Source organism: Sapajus apella, unplaced genomic scaffold (assembly GCF_009761245.1).
Source record: "Sapajus apella isolate SASKATOON/1434 unplaced genomic scaffold, GSC_monkey_1.0 scaffold141, whole genome shotgun sequence".
Classification (NCBI taxonomy): Eukaryota; Metazoa; Chordata; class Mammalia; order Primates; family Cebidae; genus Sapajus; species Sapajus apella.
In genome coordinates, this window is record NW_022437081.1 from 1,234,716 (window position 1) to 1,250,253 (window position 15,538).

The 15,538-nt window shown below is 38.3% G+C and overlaps 1 protein-coding gene across 8 annotated transcripts in view; it reads right to left on the bottom strand.

Moving 5' to 3' along the window:
• The window catches only part of ARHGEF6 (Rac/Cdc42 guanine nucleotide exchange factor 6), a 111,722-nt gene that overhangs the window by 11,753 nt on the left and 84,431 nt on the right, over window positions 1-15,538 (bottom strand). For 4 of the 8 annotated variants that reach the window (XM_032264044.1, XM_032264050.1, XM_032264046.1 and 1 more), the window contains 8 exons: window positions 12,652-12,790; window positions 9,989-10,048; window positions 7,851-7,997; window positions 5,211-5,297; window positions 4,336-4,414; window positions 3,182-3,327; window positions 1,983-2,108; window positions 394-414 (listed from right to left, as the gene is read on the bottom strand). In XM_032264044.1, the coding sequence (XP_032119935.1) occupies window positions 394-414; window positions 1,983-2,108; window positions 3,182-3,327; window positions 4,336-4,414; window positions 5,211-5,297; window positions 7,851-7,997; window positions 9,989-10,048; window positions 12,652-12,790 (805 nt within the window). The remainder of the gene's footprint in view (window positions 1-393; window positions 415-1,982; window positions 2,109-3,181; window positions 3,328-4,335; window positions 4,415-5,210; window positions 5,298-7,850; window positions 7,998-9,988; window positions 10,049-12,651; window positions 12,791-15,538) is intronic. The other 4 variants (XM_032264047.1, XM_032264045.1, XM_032264048.1 and 1 more) reach the window with 3 other exon arrangements.

Genomic DNA, 15,538 nt, shown 5'->3' on the forward strand with positions numbered 1-15,538 from the left:
GCCAATGTTTGTACATAAAGCATGCATATTAATTATGCACCTTAAAAATATAGGAAACAAATAATTTGATTTATTTCACGTAGCCACAGTACTTACACTTGAAATAAGACAGATATAACAAATTCTCATGTGACAAAAATAACAAGAAAAAGCAACATTAAAAAAAAACACACACAGGAAAATTGGCATTTAGGGCATTGTGACATTTTTATATGTATTTCACATGAGCCTGCTTTTTGAACAAAGTACTTACATGTCAGAATTGCATCTTCGTATTTTAGCCACCAATTATAACAAGGGACAAAACAAGCATAAGGGAAAGTTTCATTCATCAAAGGTTACAGCACAGTATTATGATGTCACTGTAAGCCAAAGATATTGTTCTACCCTTACCTTTAAGATATAAGACATCCTCTAAAATGAATATGTAAAGAAAGAGAAGATGAGCGTGAGAGGTCGATGGTTATAATGACCAAATCCACTTATCAATAATTCTAAAACAACATTTGAAATGTTAGTGTTATCATAAATTACACAGAGGGAATATCATCACATTTCCCACATTAGTTTCAGATGCAATATTATCATGCAAAAGCCCGAGGAATACAGTTCTGTGCAGAATAACAAATGCTGAAAACAACTGAAATACATACTACCTAGTAAGAATATATTAATAACTCTCTTCCCCCAGCAGAAACGAAGTGATCATGCCTTAGTTTTAATAGATTAGTTATGTGAAGGATTAAGTCAACTTTACCCTTCAAAGCTCACCTTAATTTGAACTTAGTACTGATAATTACAAAATATCCATCATAACAAAGGGGACCTAGGTAACTATGAAGTTGTACTCCTGGTTTACATAATCAAAGAAGAAAATTGTATGATTGCAAGAATTGCAGGTAAATGTCCAAAGCAAATCTGTGGGACTGCTTCCTGACCAAATTCTAAATAGAGTTATATAACAAAGATTCAGTTCAAGGGCTGTTTGCCCTAATATATCAAGTTGAAAGGATCAAATAACGCTCCAGTGTCCAAAGACTGTCCTATGTTTACTGCCCTTAGAGTTGGAAGAAACAATTAATCGAAACAAAAGCATGGTGGTTTAAATCAAAACACTCAAAATTGAGCTAAGTCTGAATCACTCATCAAAACACACATTTGATCAAGAAATATATGCTGCCATTGCCCCATAATTCTAAGACTCATCTCATAACTGTCACAAACTTAATCGTCACTCAACAAGACCAATTTAAAGAACAGTTACTAATAAATGAGGATCTTTTCTGAAATCTGAAATGATTAGAGACAGGTTAGGGATAAAGCCACTGTTTGGATGAAAAGTAACACGCCACACAGTTACAGAAGCTAGTGACTGACACTTCCTGACTGCAACTTCGAGAGAAAAAAAAATACAAAAAATCTCTAAATCCCCACACTGCCCAAATATCAAATGGCCTTTGAGGTTGTCTCTGAAAAGCCTCTTTTTAAAAGACACTCATTTCATCAAATTCTTTTCTCATTCCAATTGCAGCAAATATCGCTTTTATAGTTTCGACTCATAGCTTGGTCCCATAACACTTTACTAATTTGGTTCAAATTGATCAAAATGATCCCAAATGCTGAATTGTGTCTGCTTCATTGGCAATTCAACTACAATGAGGTGGCTCTTGTTTGACATTTGTGTACATTATTAATGAATATTAAGAATTATCATAATAATCATTAAGGTAAATCAGAGGCACTTCAGGAGGAGACTGGGAACACTCAGGCAGTGCACATATACCCTTTAGATATTCAATACACATTTTCAGATGGACAATGGGAAATGGAAGATTAAGAAACAAATCACTGAGTCTAGCAATTCAAGACTGACTCACATATACCACCTATCTTAAATTCTAGCACATTCCCACAGAACTATTTGTAATAAGCTGCGAAATTAACTTGTCAGAAGCATTTCATGCCATAGGTAGCAAAATTACCTCTTTATAACCTAGTGCTGCTGATGGTCTAAGTGGAGGTGCAGGTCGTAGACAACTTAAACTCCACGGTTTTATAATTTGAGGAGGCTCCAAGGGTCCTCGGGGCTGTCCGGTAGAGCTAAAAGACTGGGAAAATGTCCGATGAGATTTTGGCAATCTGCCATCTGAACCCAACCTTGTGCCACACAATGAGAGAACAACAATAGCTTCATTGGATCAGCAAAGCCAGCCATAGAAAGGGATAGATGGAAAAACAAGTCTCCAGTTTGAGAACTAGCTCTTTCCAGTCAAGATCATGGGGTCTCTAAGGAACAGCACAAAGTTGACTCAACATTCCATGATCCTGTTCTCTCTTTCTCATCTGGAATTTAATTAATTTAATTTTCTTTCCTCTGTAAGGAAGGAAAATGGAATAACAATCAACATTTGAGTTCAGTGATGTGGTTGGCACTCTGGTAGGTGCTTAAATAGGTTATTTCATGAGAACAGCCTAAGACATAGACTCAGCCAAGTGAAATAACTAACTAGTAATTGGCAAAGCCAAGATTTGAACCCAGATCTGAAGCCAAAGCCCATATTCTTCCGACCACAACACACAGTGCTCAAAACTGGAATTTTGGCATCATAGGTTTGTATGTTAACAAACAACAGAGCATATCTTCCATCTCACTCAGCAAGTACAGTAAAATCTCATCAATTCAAATTCCAAATTCTAAATTTGTGATAAGTCAATAGGAGACAATGCTAAAAGTTTACCTTTGAAGAAGGTTACTGAGCAAATGTGAGAGCATGAGTGAGGTGACATGGAGATGTTTAAGTACTTAGGGAGATAAACTATTTGTTTTGACTTAGCCCATTGTTAATAAGAGAATAACCATTGCTCGTGAAAATAAGCTCTGCTTATCATTAAAATATTTTAGCAGGACTTCTCGTTAGAAATACTTTGCTAGCAGTTAGTTGGAGTATCTGAATACTGTCAAACAGAACTGCACACCTCTAAGTAAACCTTTTCATTAATTTCGATGGGCCTCGTAATGAGAAATCAGAATGAGTGAAGTTTAACCGTACTTCAAAATCTACAAATATAGGCTGTCCAAAAGACTAATGGTGTGCTCACTGCTTCTTGTAGGTAAGTCTCCAGCAGGCAGGAGTTGATGAAAGACTCAATAATCCCTGGACAGAATACATGGACTACTTACAGAATGAGCACTACATGATGACGATGATGTTTTGGATAATGAACTGCAAGAGGCAGGTCCTCTTATCAGTCTGTTCAGCTGCTCCAACCATTCCTGGAAGTCCTGGTTGTTGTTGCAATGGACCACAATTCTCTCTACTGTGTTACCTACATTCCCCAATTATGATCAATTTGAAAACAAAAGACAAGGAAAACTTGAGCTTATCCCATTCATAAATACACTTCATGCAACTAGGACTTGGGTGTGTATTTTCAGGGATTTTCAAACCTATGGGATAACCCTGTTGAAACTTCTATATCAGAAACAGATAACCTGTGATAATAAAGTAAATAAATATTCGTGTCTGATTTAGAAAACTCTCCTTGATTTTTACTGCTTACAGAAGTTTAAAAGTAGTGTAAAACTTCACTATAAACAAAGTCGCAGTCCAAAAATGTAAGCACGTAGTCCCTCTAGTTAAGTCTAAAGTGGGAATATTGTACTGGTTCCCCCAGTATCAAAGTTGGAACAAGATCCAACTAAGACCGTTTACAATCTTTTGGCAAACACCAAACCTTAGGATCCTTCTTGGGAAAGAAGAGGATAAGGCTATGATCCCAGTCTTAGCCACTGTGCTGTATCAGGGCCCACAGTGAGGCCACTACATAAATGACACAGGCCTGGCAAAAGGGATCGTAAGCTAAAATGTCAGGGAGAATTATTAAGGCTCAGCATTGTGCTCAATTTGTGAAGATAGTTTCATGGCTTTTCTGAACTTTTTAGAAACACAACCAAATCTTGCTAACTCAGGCTGATGATGAAATTGCTGATAAAAGTCCATATCTTTGGCTTCTCTGCCACCCGGGAACAAATGACAGAAAGGGAGAAAATTACATTTACATTAGTCCATTTTGTTATTCCTTAGCTCTCACAAGTAGCTCTCATGCAACAGAAGATTGAAACTAATGGCAAAGCCATGGCTTTTGAATGAGAAGAGACTTCTCTGTTCTATTGCTGTACCCTAATCATCGCAGGAAATGGAATATACTTTGCCATGACCACGTAAAACTTGCTCGTGGCCTATGCAACAGAAAATAATGGCATTTATTTATTAAATTCCCCTTCATTCCAAAAGGAATTGGAAGTAGTTACGTGAAAAAGAGAAAATTACCTACCAGTGATTTCAAATGTGCAGTCATTCCCTTCAATTTCATCTAATCTAGCCACCACTGTTCCCGCTATTGGTATTTTTCCCTATTAGAAAAAGAACATTCTCATTAATTCTGCAGTTACAGGAGTCTCTGTTTATTTCAGAGGTTAGATTTTCTGACCCTCTCAGCACTGCAAAATTATGGCTAGATGTATTTCTCCAGTCTGTCAATAGATAATATGTTTCCCTGCTCTAAATTTTAATCAGACAAGAAAGCAAGGGGGAAATGTGGATCGTGTTTCGTTAACACACCCTAAACTGTTAAGATCAGGATTTACAAAGTAGTTTACTTTTCTAACGCATTTTCATAAGAAACAGTTATAAAAAAGTGAAGGCTCAGATGTTATGAAAATTATTAATTGCCAGGCCAAGATGGAACGGGTAATAGTAACTTTTAATACTCTATATCTTGGAGCAGACTTGGGGATGTTTAATTTCCTAAGGAGTTTAATAGCATGCTTCTTAGAAGCCTGAATCATGTGATGTGAATATAATCAGACAAGCATAGGAGCAGATCTCAGCTTCATGTTTTCTCAGCAATAATGACATGGGCCTGTACAATACTGCTGCTAATTTATCTAGTTTCCATTTATGCATTCAAAACCCAGAGCATAACTAAAGTGGCGGATATATTCAAGATAAACTCATTACACTAATACAAAGATCTTTGATCTAAGGAACATCTGCTCTTAGACGCTTTTTTTTTAATTAAAATGAAGGGTCAGAACATTCTGGTTCTCCTGGCTTGCACTTTTAATGCCATAGTGGAGATACTGCATCTGGTTGGAAACCTGTTTTCATTAGGGGGTCTGCTGTGTGTTTTATATGAAATCTACTAACCTGATAGATAAAGCCACTCATCCGAGGACTTGCAGATAACATTATCAGGACATTTGAAAATAACATAAGGTACCGCTCCTCTTTTTCCTGAGAGAGAATGAACAATATTATTTGAAGAACAGAACTGGACATTTTATCTGTTGAGAATTTCTGGAATCACTGCCTTATAACATAGACCTTATATAAACAACGGAAACATTAAAAGTGATTTAAAAAAAAAAAAAAAAAAAAAGATACCCAACTTGAAAACACAAAACTAGTTGAATTTTACTTTGAAATGGACATAAACCCACAGCTTCTCTCTCTTCTCCCTATATGTAACAGTTAAATACAAATAACCATGCTTGCTTTCCATGTATGAAAGCCTGAGAAGAAACCACAGTTTATGCAGCCAGCGAGATGTGCTAGACCTGGGCACAAAATAAGCCTCCAGGTTCACAAAATGAAAATATATTTTACCTAGAAAAAATGGCAAAATGAAGGGGCTTTCGGGTGATAAGAAATTTAGTATGCTCTAAAATATATGTTAAAGTCATATGCATAAAATTAGCTTTAGTCATTAAGAACAGGGTAATTATTGGATTTATGTAAAATGTAAAAGTAGATACACTTTTTTAAGGGCACTGAGGAAACCTTTACACATGAGAAGAGCCCCTTCAACAGATATGCAATTAGTATACTCAAAAATTACATTTAGTTTACATGCCCAGCCATCTTAGCTACAATTATCCTCATGCCTATCTCCATCTCCTTCCTTCCATTTGAGAAGAGGAACCCTTCCAGGCTAACTATTCTAACAAGTGCTCCTCATTCTCTCACATCTTTGTCTCAGTTAGTTTTCCACTACAGACATCTCCTCTTCTCCCAGCATCCTCTCCTGTTTTACTAGCTTTTCCTCTTTTCCTTTAACATCTGTACACCTCCTGTCCTAACAGACCTTTGCTTACCCCCATGTGGCTATTTATGCGTAGTTTCCCATTTCTTGACATTTTATTGCCAGATTAGTTGCTGACTTCATTTTCTCCCCATTGTTCCATCACTAACAGCACCCCCACTGCTCTTGCACAGTCATCAATAACTGCCTTCTAGCAATATCCAATGGCTTTCTCTTGGTCCTCACACTCCTTGCCCTCTGAACCTTCAGCAGCAGTCAGTATACTGGCCATTTTCAAATGCTCCTCATGGAATTTCCATGACATCACGCTCCCCAAGTTCTTCTCTACCTTCTTCTTTTGTCTTTTTTTTTTTTTTTCTGGCACTGATTCCTCCTGCCTTCACCCAAGAGGTTTATCCCAAAGGTGTGAATGACTAATAGTTAGACTCACGGCATTAACCTTCCCTGGGGTATCCGCATTTTAAATGAGATTGCTTATTAACCCAAAGTAATGAATCTCTGCCAAAGACGTGTCAGAGTGTAGGAAGATGTTTTGGGAGAAGGAAGACAATTCTAATACCCGATAAATCAAACCAGGTGCCATAATCAACCTTTCTCCCTTTCCCTGGCCCCTTCCTAAAAGAAATAATCCATCTTCAGCCCCCGGTGCTTCTCTCTGGATATTTACTTCCTAGGAAGGCACATCTGTTAGGGACATCTAGGTCTCTGCCTCTAACTCTGACCTTTCACCCACATTTCCATACTATGTTAACAGCTGCCTATGTAACATCTCCACCCAGATATCTACAGGTCTAAAATTATATTCTTCATCTCCCCTAGCCCAGGAGCACTACTTCCTGTTGACTTTCCCTTCTAAAGATGCCTCCGATTTTCCCCTTCTCCATTCTCCCTGTCACCACTGTCTTACAGGGCTCCTTTTCACTTTCCATCCCAGTTGGCCTTTCTGTTTCTCATCCATCCCTTCCAGTTCACTTGACATATATGGGTGTCAGATTAAGTGTGAAACATCCCTTTCGGTTGTTGTTGTATGACTCTGGACTCTTTCATTATTTCCCATGACTTGGTGTATCCATGTGAACTACTCTTGCCTGATGTCAACGTTCTGCATAATCTAATTCTACCTGACTCAATCAGTCTTTTACTATGGCCAAGTTGCTTCTTTTGCTCCCTACAGGCTGGTTTCCTTATTGTGCTGCAGAAAACCAAACCCACATTTCTGTTCTCTCCTAAGATAACAATGACCTCTGCCTTACAGAATCCTCCCCTTTTGTTTTTGTGCCCCCTCCTCAAGTCCTGTCTCCATAAGATCTTCTTGATCTCTTCCTCCTCTGAACTTCTATGGACTCTATTGTTGAGATTGCAAAATCGAACATTGACTATTTGTTTTGTTTGCTAGGTGCAACTTGTGTTTTAGTCTGTTTTTAATGAGTTCTTTGAAAATGGCGATCATTGTTGGCTCTTTCCTCCTATCTCCCACAGCACCTAACAGAATGTTGAGCAAAGAATAGCTGCTCAGCTTCTCATTTGAATGCTGTAGCATTTGACTTTGATGGAAGAACAAGAAAGAAAAACTACTTAAGAGGCTCGGGCAGGAGGATTGCTTGAACCCAGGAGGCAGAGGTTGCAGTGAGTCAAAATCATGCCACTCCACTCCAGCCCTGGTGACAGAACAGGACTCTATCAAAAAAGAAGGAAGAAAAATATGAAAGATGGAAGAAATGACGTTGAGATTTGAAGCGCCTTACCTCACATGTTCCATACTGCACCATTACTTGTGACATAAAAATCACATTTCCCAAGTTTTTAATATCCTCTCCTTCCCATGCCTGAATAGGTTCAGACAGTATCTGTAACTCCAGCTGTTTTCTCTTCCTCAGATCTTGACATTGCCCCTACAGAACCAAAGCAGAACATAATGGAATAGGAATTCTTGTGAAACAGAACTAAAATAAGACGAAAGTAAGATGTGGCGTCTGACTCTTTGGTTCCCGCTGAGTCCCTATTCCTCATCATGAATCCCATGACCACGCCTGTTCTTGATAGATAGAAAGATCCACTACCTGAAATTTCTAGCCTTAAGCCCCCAAAAGTTTTGTGAGGAATGCTCATTTTTTCACTTTGCCAAAGCATCAAGACAAAATGCTAGAAAGAACTTATTTCTTCCTCCCTGTAAAGAATATGGGAAAGCAAGCAGTCAAATCACATCGACCAGAGCCAGGTGAGCATCTGGTAGATTCAGATCTACTGGGTAGTGCCCCTGCTTGAGCTCCTCTTACTTTGTTTATCTTTGCATAAATAGGGCTTTAGTTACAAAATAATTGTATTTTTCTAATATATGCTCAATTTCCAACAAGGTAATATCTTGAAAATAATAAAAAACAAAAAATTTCTCCTAGAGTTATAGAGAAAGAGAAAATTAAATTCTTTATGCCACAGTGAATCAAACTTACAATGAAACCTAAGCACTGCTGTACTTTCTTTAAGGACCAAGATTACTATAAAAAAAAACTAAATTAATTTTTATTTCTAAAATGATTGGAAAAAAGAGATACAACTGAATTTCATGATGACATACTAAAAATTCAAACCAAGAAACAATTTAGAGTTTGACAACACTATGTGAGGTATGATATATATATATTTGTAACTGCTTCAGACACTGTGCGGTTATCTTAATTTAACAGCATGCCTTCCAAATTGAGGGTTATATTTTCTATAAAATCTCTGCTGTCCCTTTCAGCTACATGGAAACTCAAAGAAATAAATTCACTGTACACATATTTTAAGAGCACCTATAATAGAATATACAAAACCGTCAAGGCAAGTTATATAACATAATCAGAAAGAAATACAGGGTTTTTTTAATTGCATTTTAGGTTTGGAGGTACATGTGAAGAACATGCAGGATTGTTGCAGATATAGGTGATGGGGAGGAAGGCAGCAAACCACATTGCCATGTATGTAGAAATACAGGTTTTTAAAAAGACTCATTTTACATTCCTATTTATACAAGAAAAAAATAGAAGAGCCATAATTATAATAAATGCTGTGGGTTTCACTGGGCTGTTCTATTAGCTTAAGCCATGTAAAACTGCCAATATTGGACTGTTCTGGCATATAGCAATCGCGATTTTAACCTAATACTTACTCTGGTCTTCAGCTTGCTGTTCAACTACAGACACGTCAATTACTGGTCTTTGAACAAGGATTAATAACTAAACATTAGTCCAAATTACTTATAATGCTATAGAATTGTGTGAAATAAAGCTGAGCTTAATAAATTGCCTAAAATAAAGTTTTCTTTCCTCCTAAAATGGCACCAAGTGGTTTTACATCAGTGGGTTCAAGAAGACGCATTAACCATCATACTGAAGACACAAGATCACAGGTACTTTTGATAGCAACCTATATAAAGCAATTGCATTTTAGTACTTTGGGTTTTTCCCCCCCTTTTAGATTTGATGAAGGATTTCTTCTTCATATTCAAAGAACAAACTCATACCCTTTGGCATAACTAGTTGAATCCAGTATTGATGCAAATCAGTGAATGACGATTTACACATACTCGTCATTAGGTGAGCAATGGGGGTAAAGACAAAGAGACAAAAGGAAACCCCCCACCTACACACCAATGCTTAATGTGGCTTCATGTGGCTGAGACTGTAAATGTGATTGCTTTATACCCTCGGCCTGGCAACCTTTCTTAGGTAAGCATGATTTTTGGAGGATAAAATTAAGTGAAGCAATCACTGCTATACTGTCGTGAAAGCTTATTATTTCCATTCTAAAGACCTTTGCATAAGGAAAGAAACGTTGCACACAAATCACTCTTTCAGGAATAAAGTATACAAAGTGAGAATTGCAATTTTAAAGCATCACCTACCATGAGAGTTTTGAATGCTACGATTGCCTTCAGAATATCCTGATGATCCGGATGAGTATCCTATCAAAGGAATACATTTGAAAACAGTATTAGAGGAGAGAGTATCAGCAGCTGCGAAGGGTTAGGGGTAGAAGGAGGGTGTGGCTACAAAGATAGCAAGATAATTTTGAGGGATGATGGAAATGTTCTGTATTTTAATTGTGGTCGTGGTAACATGAATCTATACCTGTGTGAAAACTCATAGAACTATGCACCAGAAAAAATGTTAATTTTACTGTATACTAATTTAAAGATTTAAAAATAGAGCAGCATGGGAGCATTTGGAATCTCAGCGACTCTAATTCTTAGATGGTTAAGAAATTAAGAGAGTTGGTAACACATCATATATTTAGTAACAATGTAGTAAAACGCAAGAGTTCCCATTTCCCTTTTTGCTATTATACTTTGGATAATGACTATTTAATAATAAATATAATAATTAAATAATTATTCAGGGGACATTATTAGGTCATGTTGTTGGTAGATGACAGGAAGTAGGGAATGGTGGAAACTAGTCATGATTAGAGAAAAATCAACCTATTATCCGGGCATGGTGGTGCACGCCTGTAGTCACAGCTACCTGGGAGGCTGAGCTGGGAGGATCAGCTGAGCCTCGAGGCTGTGGTGAGCTGTGATTGCATTACTGTACTCCAGCCTGGGTGACAGAGTGAGGTGAGACCCTGCCTCAGAAAAAGAAAAAAAAAAAAAAAAGCAACAGAAAAATCAATCTTATTTCATTTCCTAAAATGCCTTCATTTTCTTTCAGCAGTATGAATATGGCAGATGGGAAAAGATTCCAAGTTTCATACCATGATTTCCTTCTTAAGTAAGGCTTTTACATGTGGCCTGCAATCCTGTGGTACTTTCAATTCTGAAAAGTGGACAGATTCAAAAATGGCTTAGAGGAATCCACAACTCCATAACTGTTTATGAAGGGAAAGTAGAGATTCTTATGGGTAGCTGTGCACCTAACATTGGGGCATATGAGGTATCTCCATATACCTAACCTTTAGAACTCAGCCGGAGTAAGGGAAGACTAAATCTCCTGCCCCGCTAGTCTCAGGTGATAAAATACAGAACTGAGCAGATTAGGGGCCTGACCCAAGCCAAGAATGACATTGCTCATAAAAAGTAAGGTTGTATTCCTTTACAGTAACATTTATCCTTACCCAATTCAATGGACACGAAGAATTTCAAGTTCTATTCTACTGCTAGAGGCCATGCCAAATGCTCTGAAATCTGCACAAAGTGTCTCACCCAGTAGTGAACTAGTACCAAGGGCTTGTTTTTTCTGATGATGGGAAATGAGAGGCAGCCAAAGACATGTGACCCACAGCAAATGGAGGCAGGAGAACAGGCTCCAGTACAAGAAAGGCTGAGACATAGGATCCAGGCAGCAGGAGCATCTGGGATTTGTTTCTCCCCAAACTAAGTGCATATTTGTATTTCAGCACTGAAAAGTAATAGAAACTGAGGCCACTCGTTTCTGGATTTTTGTGATAAGGAAGAAGGGGCGAACCTCAAATGGTTCAGCAAACTGGTCTCATTTATGGAAAGGTATCCAGAGGTCAACACCTTCCTGAGCCCTAATTGAAATTTCACACTGGCAGGCTTTCCTCACCAGCTCCCCACTACCTCCAGGTAGGTGAAATACCCTGAGAATGTGGTTTTGCTCAGAGAACATGCTTTCAATCCTTATAAACGCTGACAAGCCCGGCAGAGTGCACTCTTTTTCTTTAAAGATAATCAAACCCCTTGAAACCTCAAAACCTTTCCCCAGACACAGGAAGAGCAAGTAGGGTAAGTGCAGCCTCCTCCAGCAGGCCCTCCTCTCCCACTCACACTTAAATACCCTGTGCATGATCACAAAAGGACGGCTCAAGGAGCTAGCTCTGCTGATTGATTTTTCAAAGCATAAGGCATTTAATTCTTGGTGAAAAATATTCAATTATCAGGCCTCATTGCAAAATCTTAACATTTAGAAAATATTGTAGTTATGCTACAACAGTTGCAAGTAAACTGTAGGTTTATACATTTATAAATAAAAAGGTAGGGGGACTCTGATGTACATGCATGATGTGTAGAGAGATACCACTAATATTGTACCCATTCATCAGTCTTAAGGAATACCAGAATTTTCCAGTGTAATTCAGAGTTAGAAAGTTAAATGACGGCAGAATTCTAGAGATGTGTTTCTGTCTATAGTGAACTTGTTCTTTGTACATTCAGATGTTGTTTTGCTTTATCTCCCACAATAAAGTTGGTTAATATACCAAAACCAAAGACTTCTTAGTTGGATTTTGACGAAACTACTGAGAGGGCAAAAGAAAACCCAAGTTAGCAAGTAAGTATGGGGTTAAGGGAAGCCATGGGATCAAGTCTTGGAAGAGAAGACAAAAAAGGGAGAATAATCCTTAATATCTAGTAGCAAAGAATAAGGATCTTATTTTGCTGCATAAAGAGGAAAACCAGAAGCCTGAGAAGAAGGAAGAACAGATAAAGTAAATTTCGAATCCAAGACCTTGATTCCTCTGCCAGGCCATTTGGGAGGCAAATGGGATGCGTCCTCCAAAGCAGAGGACCATACTTGGCACACGAGCTTGAAAAATTTCACCTTCCTTTACCTCCATATGCCGTTCCAACTCTTGCAAGAGAGTAACATATTTCTCCAGTCGCATGAATGGTTTGCTGAGACTTGTTGTTAAAATGAGGATACCTGGGCTCGATGCACCTTGATTTTCCATAAATTGTTCCAACTCGTCACTAGCAAAAGAACAAATACAATTTTGTTACTGCTGAATATCCCATGTAAAGAATTATCAACCTAAAATTATTTTACTGTATTTCACACAATAAAAATGTGTTTCACTAGGCTAAATGCTGTTCAATTTGTTTCGACTCAACTAAATCAGCCTTTATTAAGCTCCTTCTATACAATCAGCACCAGGGCTCCTTTGGTGATCCAGATGCTCGTGATCCCTGCTGTCACTTACCCATTCAACACTTACAGATGGAGCATCTACTAAGCAACAGGCTCTGTTTTCTGATGGGGTTACAACAGTGAACAAAAAAGAAATCCCTACCCTTAAGGAACCTACATCCATGGACCTGAGATATACAGTGTATCAGATGACCGTAACTTAAGGATTAAAAAGTAGATTTTCTTAACCACTTTAAACATCGTAGTTATTGGCTGGTCAGGTGCCTAAACATAACAATTCACCAGGTTCTATCACCCACTTGTAATGTTCTAGAATCACTTCCTACATTTAGATAGCAGCATGTTTGTATAACTAACCACAAAGTCACTTAGCCCAATATCTAAAACCAGTGTAACAGGTTACCCAAACACTTCCATAAGGCAGCAACTTGGTGAAAAAAATGTATTAATATTTTATGAACCGTGTGTGGAAATGTCTAATTCTAAGCCGGTGCTTTCTCTGCTGTTTAGCACCCTTCCAGATTGTTTACTTTCCACCAACAGGGATATTGAGTCCTGGGGCTGCAAGATCATTTTAATACACATTTAAGCAACATATAATTAGAGAAGGAAACCTACTGTCTAAGTGACAGCTTATGTTGAAACTTCTGCTTTATTAAATGGCCCTTTTACCTCTTTGGTTGGCCATGCATATCCAGTCAGTCACAAATCTTCTTGGATCTGCTCCTTCCTTCCCATTCCTGCTGCCACTGCCTTAGTTCAGGACTTTAGCTCATCCCATCTGTCTCACTTCAATAGACCAACTGTTTTCCTGGTTTCCAAGCTTTTTCCAGGTCCTGCAGGCTACCATTTTAGCCTCATTGCTTTCTTACCCAAGAGCCTCTGAGTGCCTACAAGATCAAGTCCAACTTTTTAGATTCCTACTGGCTCCACCATGTTTCTCACTATTCCCCAGCAGGAAACCCCTACTGCAAACTGACCTACTTATTCTCCCTAGAACACATCTTATGCCGTGGTTCCCAACTGTGGTGTGCTGCTATAAGTTGTGAAGTGTGTTCAAAAAACTTGCTATCAGTAATAAAGTACTAGGGGGCTGGAAATAGAGTGGATTGCAGGCTGTTGCTATTAATTATAGACACCCACACACACTCTCCGTTTGTGAGCTTTTCTGAGCAGGAGAGAAAAGATGGAGTTTCAGCTAACGCAACAGCAACCTTGAGTCATGCTGTATGTCACGTATGTCAGAGAAAAAAAAGGCTGGGAATGGCTGCCTTAATGGAGCCTAGATCACATATGAGAGATCACATCTAGCAATTGCTGCTAACACTTTTATTAAATTAAAAACCATTTATTGAGGGGCCATAGGCGTGAACCACTGCACCCAGCCTGCTGCTAATCCTTTTATCAGTTTTTATAGCCTTGTTCCAAAAGTAGCCAAGGGCAGGGAAATGTCCTGGACTTGGAGTCATAAAACAGACTTGGTGACTCTGGATGAGTTGCCTGAGCCTCAACTGACTCATGTTTAAAAGAAAGATAAAACCTACTTCCTAATAAAATTGCAAAGACTAAGTATGGGGTTTTTTTTGGATGGAGTTTCCCTCTTTGTTGCCCAAGGTGGAGTGCAATGGCGTGATGTCAGCTCACTGCAACCTCCGCCTCCCAGGTTCAAGCGATTCTCCTGCCTCAGCCTCCCGAATAGCTGGGACTACAGGTGTGCACCACCTTGCCCCACTAAATTTTGTATTTTTAGTAGAGACAGGTTTTCACCTTGTTGGTCAGGATGGTCTTGATCTCCTGACCTCGTGATCGGCCCACCTCCCAAAGTGCTGGGATTACAGGCATGGGCCACCACACCCGTCCAGTATTGGGGGTTTTAATGCTATTTCATGCTACGAATTGTACATATATTCATTCTTGTTTAATGACAACAACATTTCAACATAGGTGTTCTCCACATTTTACAGATGAGAGACCTGAGAGGAAGGGTGATAGTAAGTGGCTACAGTGGCATTCATACTCAGGTCTGAAGCCAAAGCCTAAGGTCATTTCAGGATACCATACTGCCTCTCTACAGGACGGTATTTCATTAACCTTAAAGTAGTCAATAGATGTATTATTATTATGGTTATTCCAAGACAAATACCTTGCTAAAATCACATCTTTAAAAACTACCAGTACCTATAATTTCCAACTTAATGGAAATTCAATTGATGTTTAATTGCCAACCAAAAGCACGAAGTGCATAAAGAGGTTTAAAAATTCCTTGCATATAAAATATAATTAGGGAAATAACTTGGGTTTGGAGTGCATTTGAGTAGAAATGTAATTTGGAGAAAATCATTTTCCTAATTTCTTTACAATTTAGTAAATAAGTTTTATTTTTTCTTTCGGTGACTAAATGACTACCCGCATCCTCAACGTTTTACTCTAATTGATGCAAGAGTTACAGCAATTAAAAGCAAATGCTAATGCGTACTTTATTACTACTTTCCATTCAGCATTCTAACTTCTAGGTTTGCTAAATATTATGAAACAATTTAAACTTATTTTAATAAAACATGAGATCACTA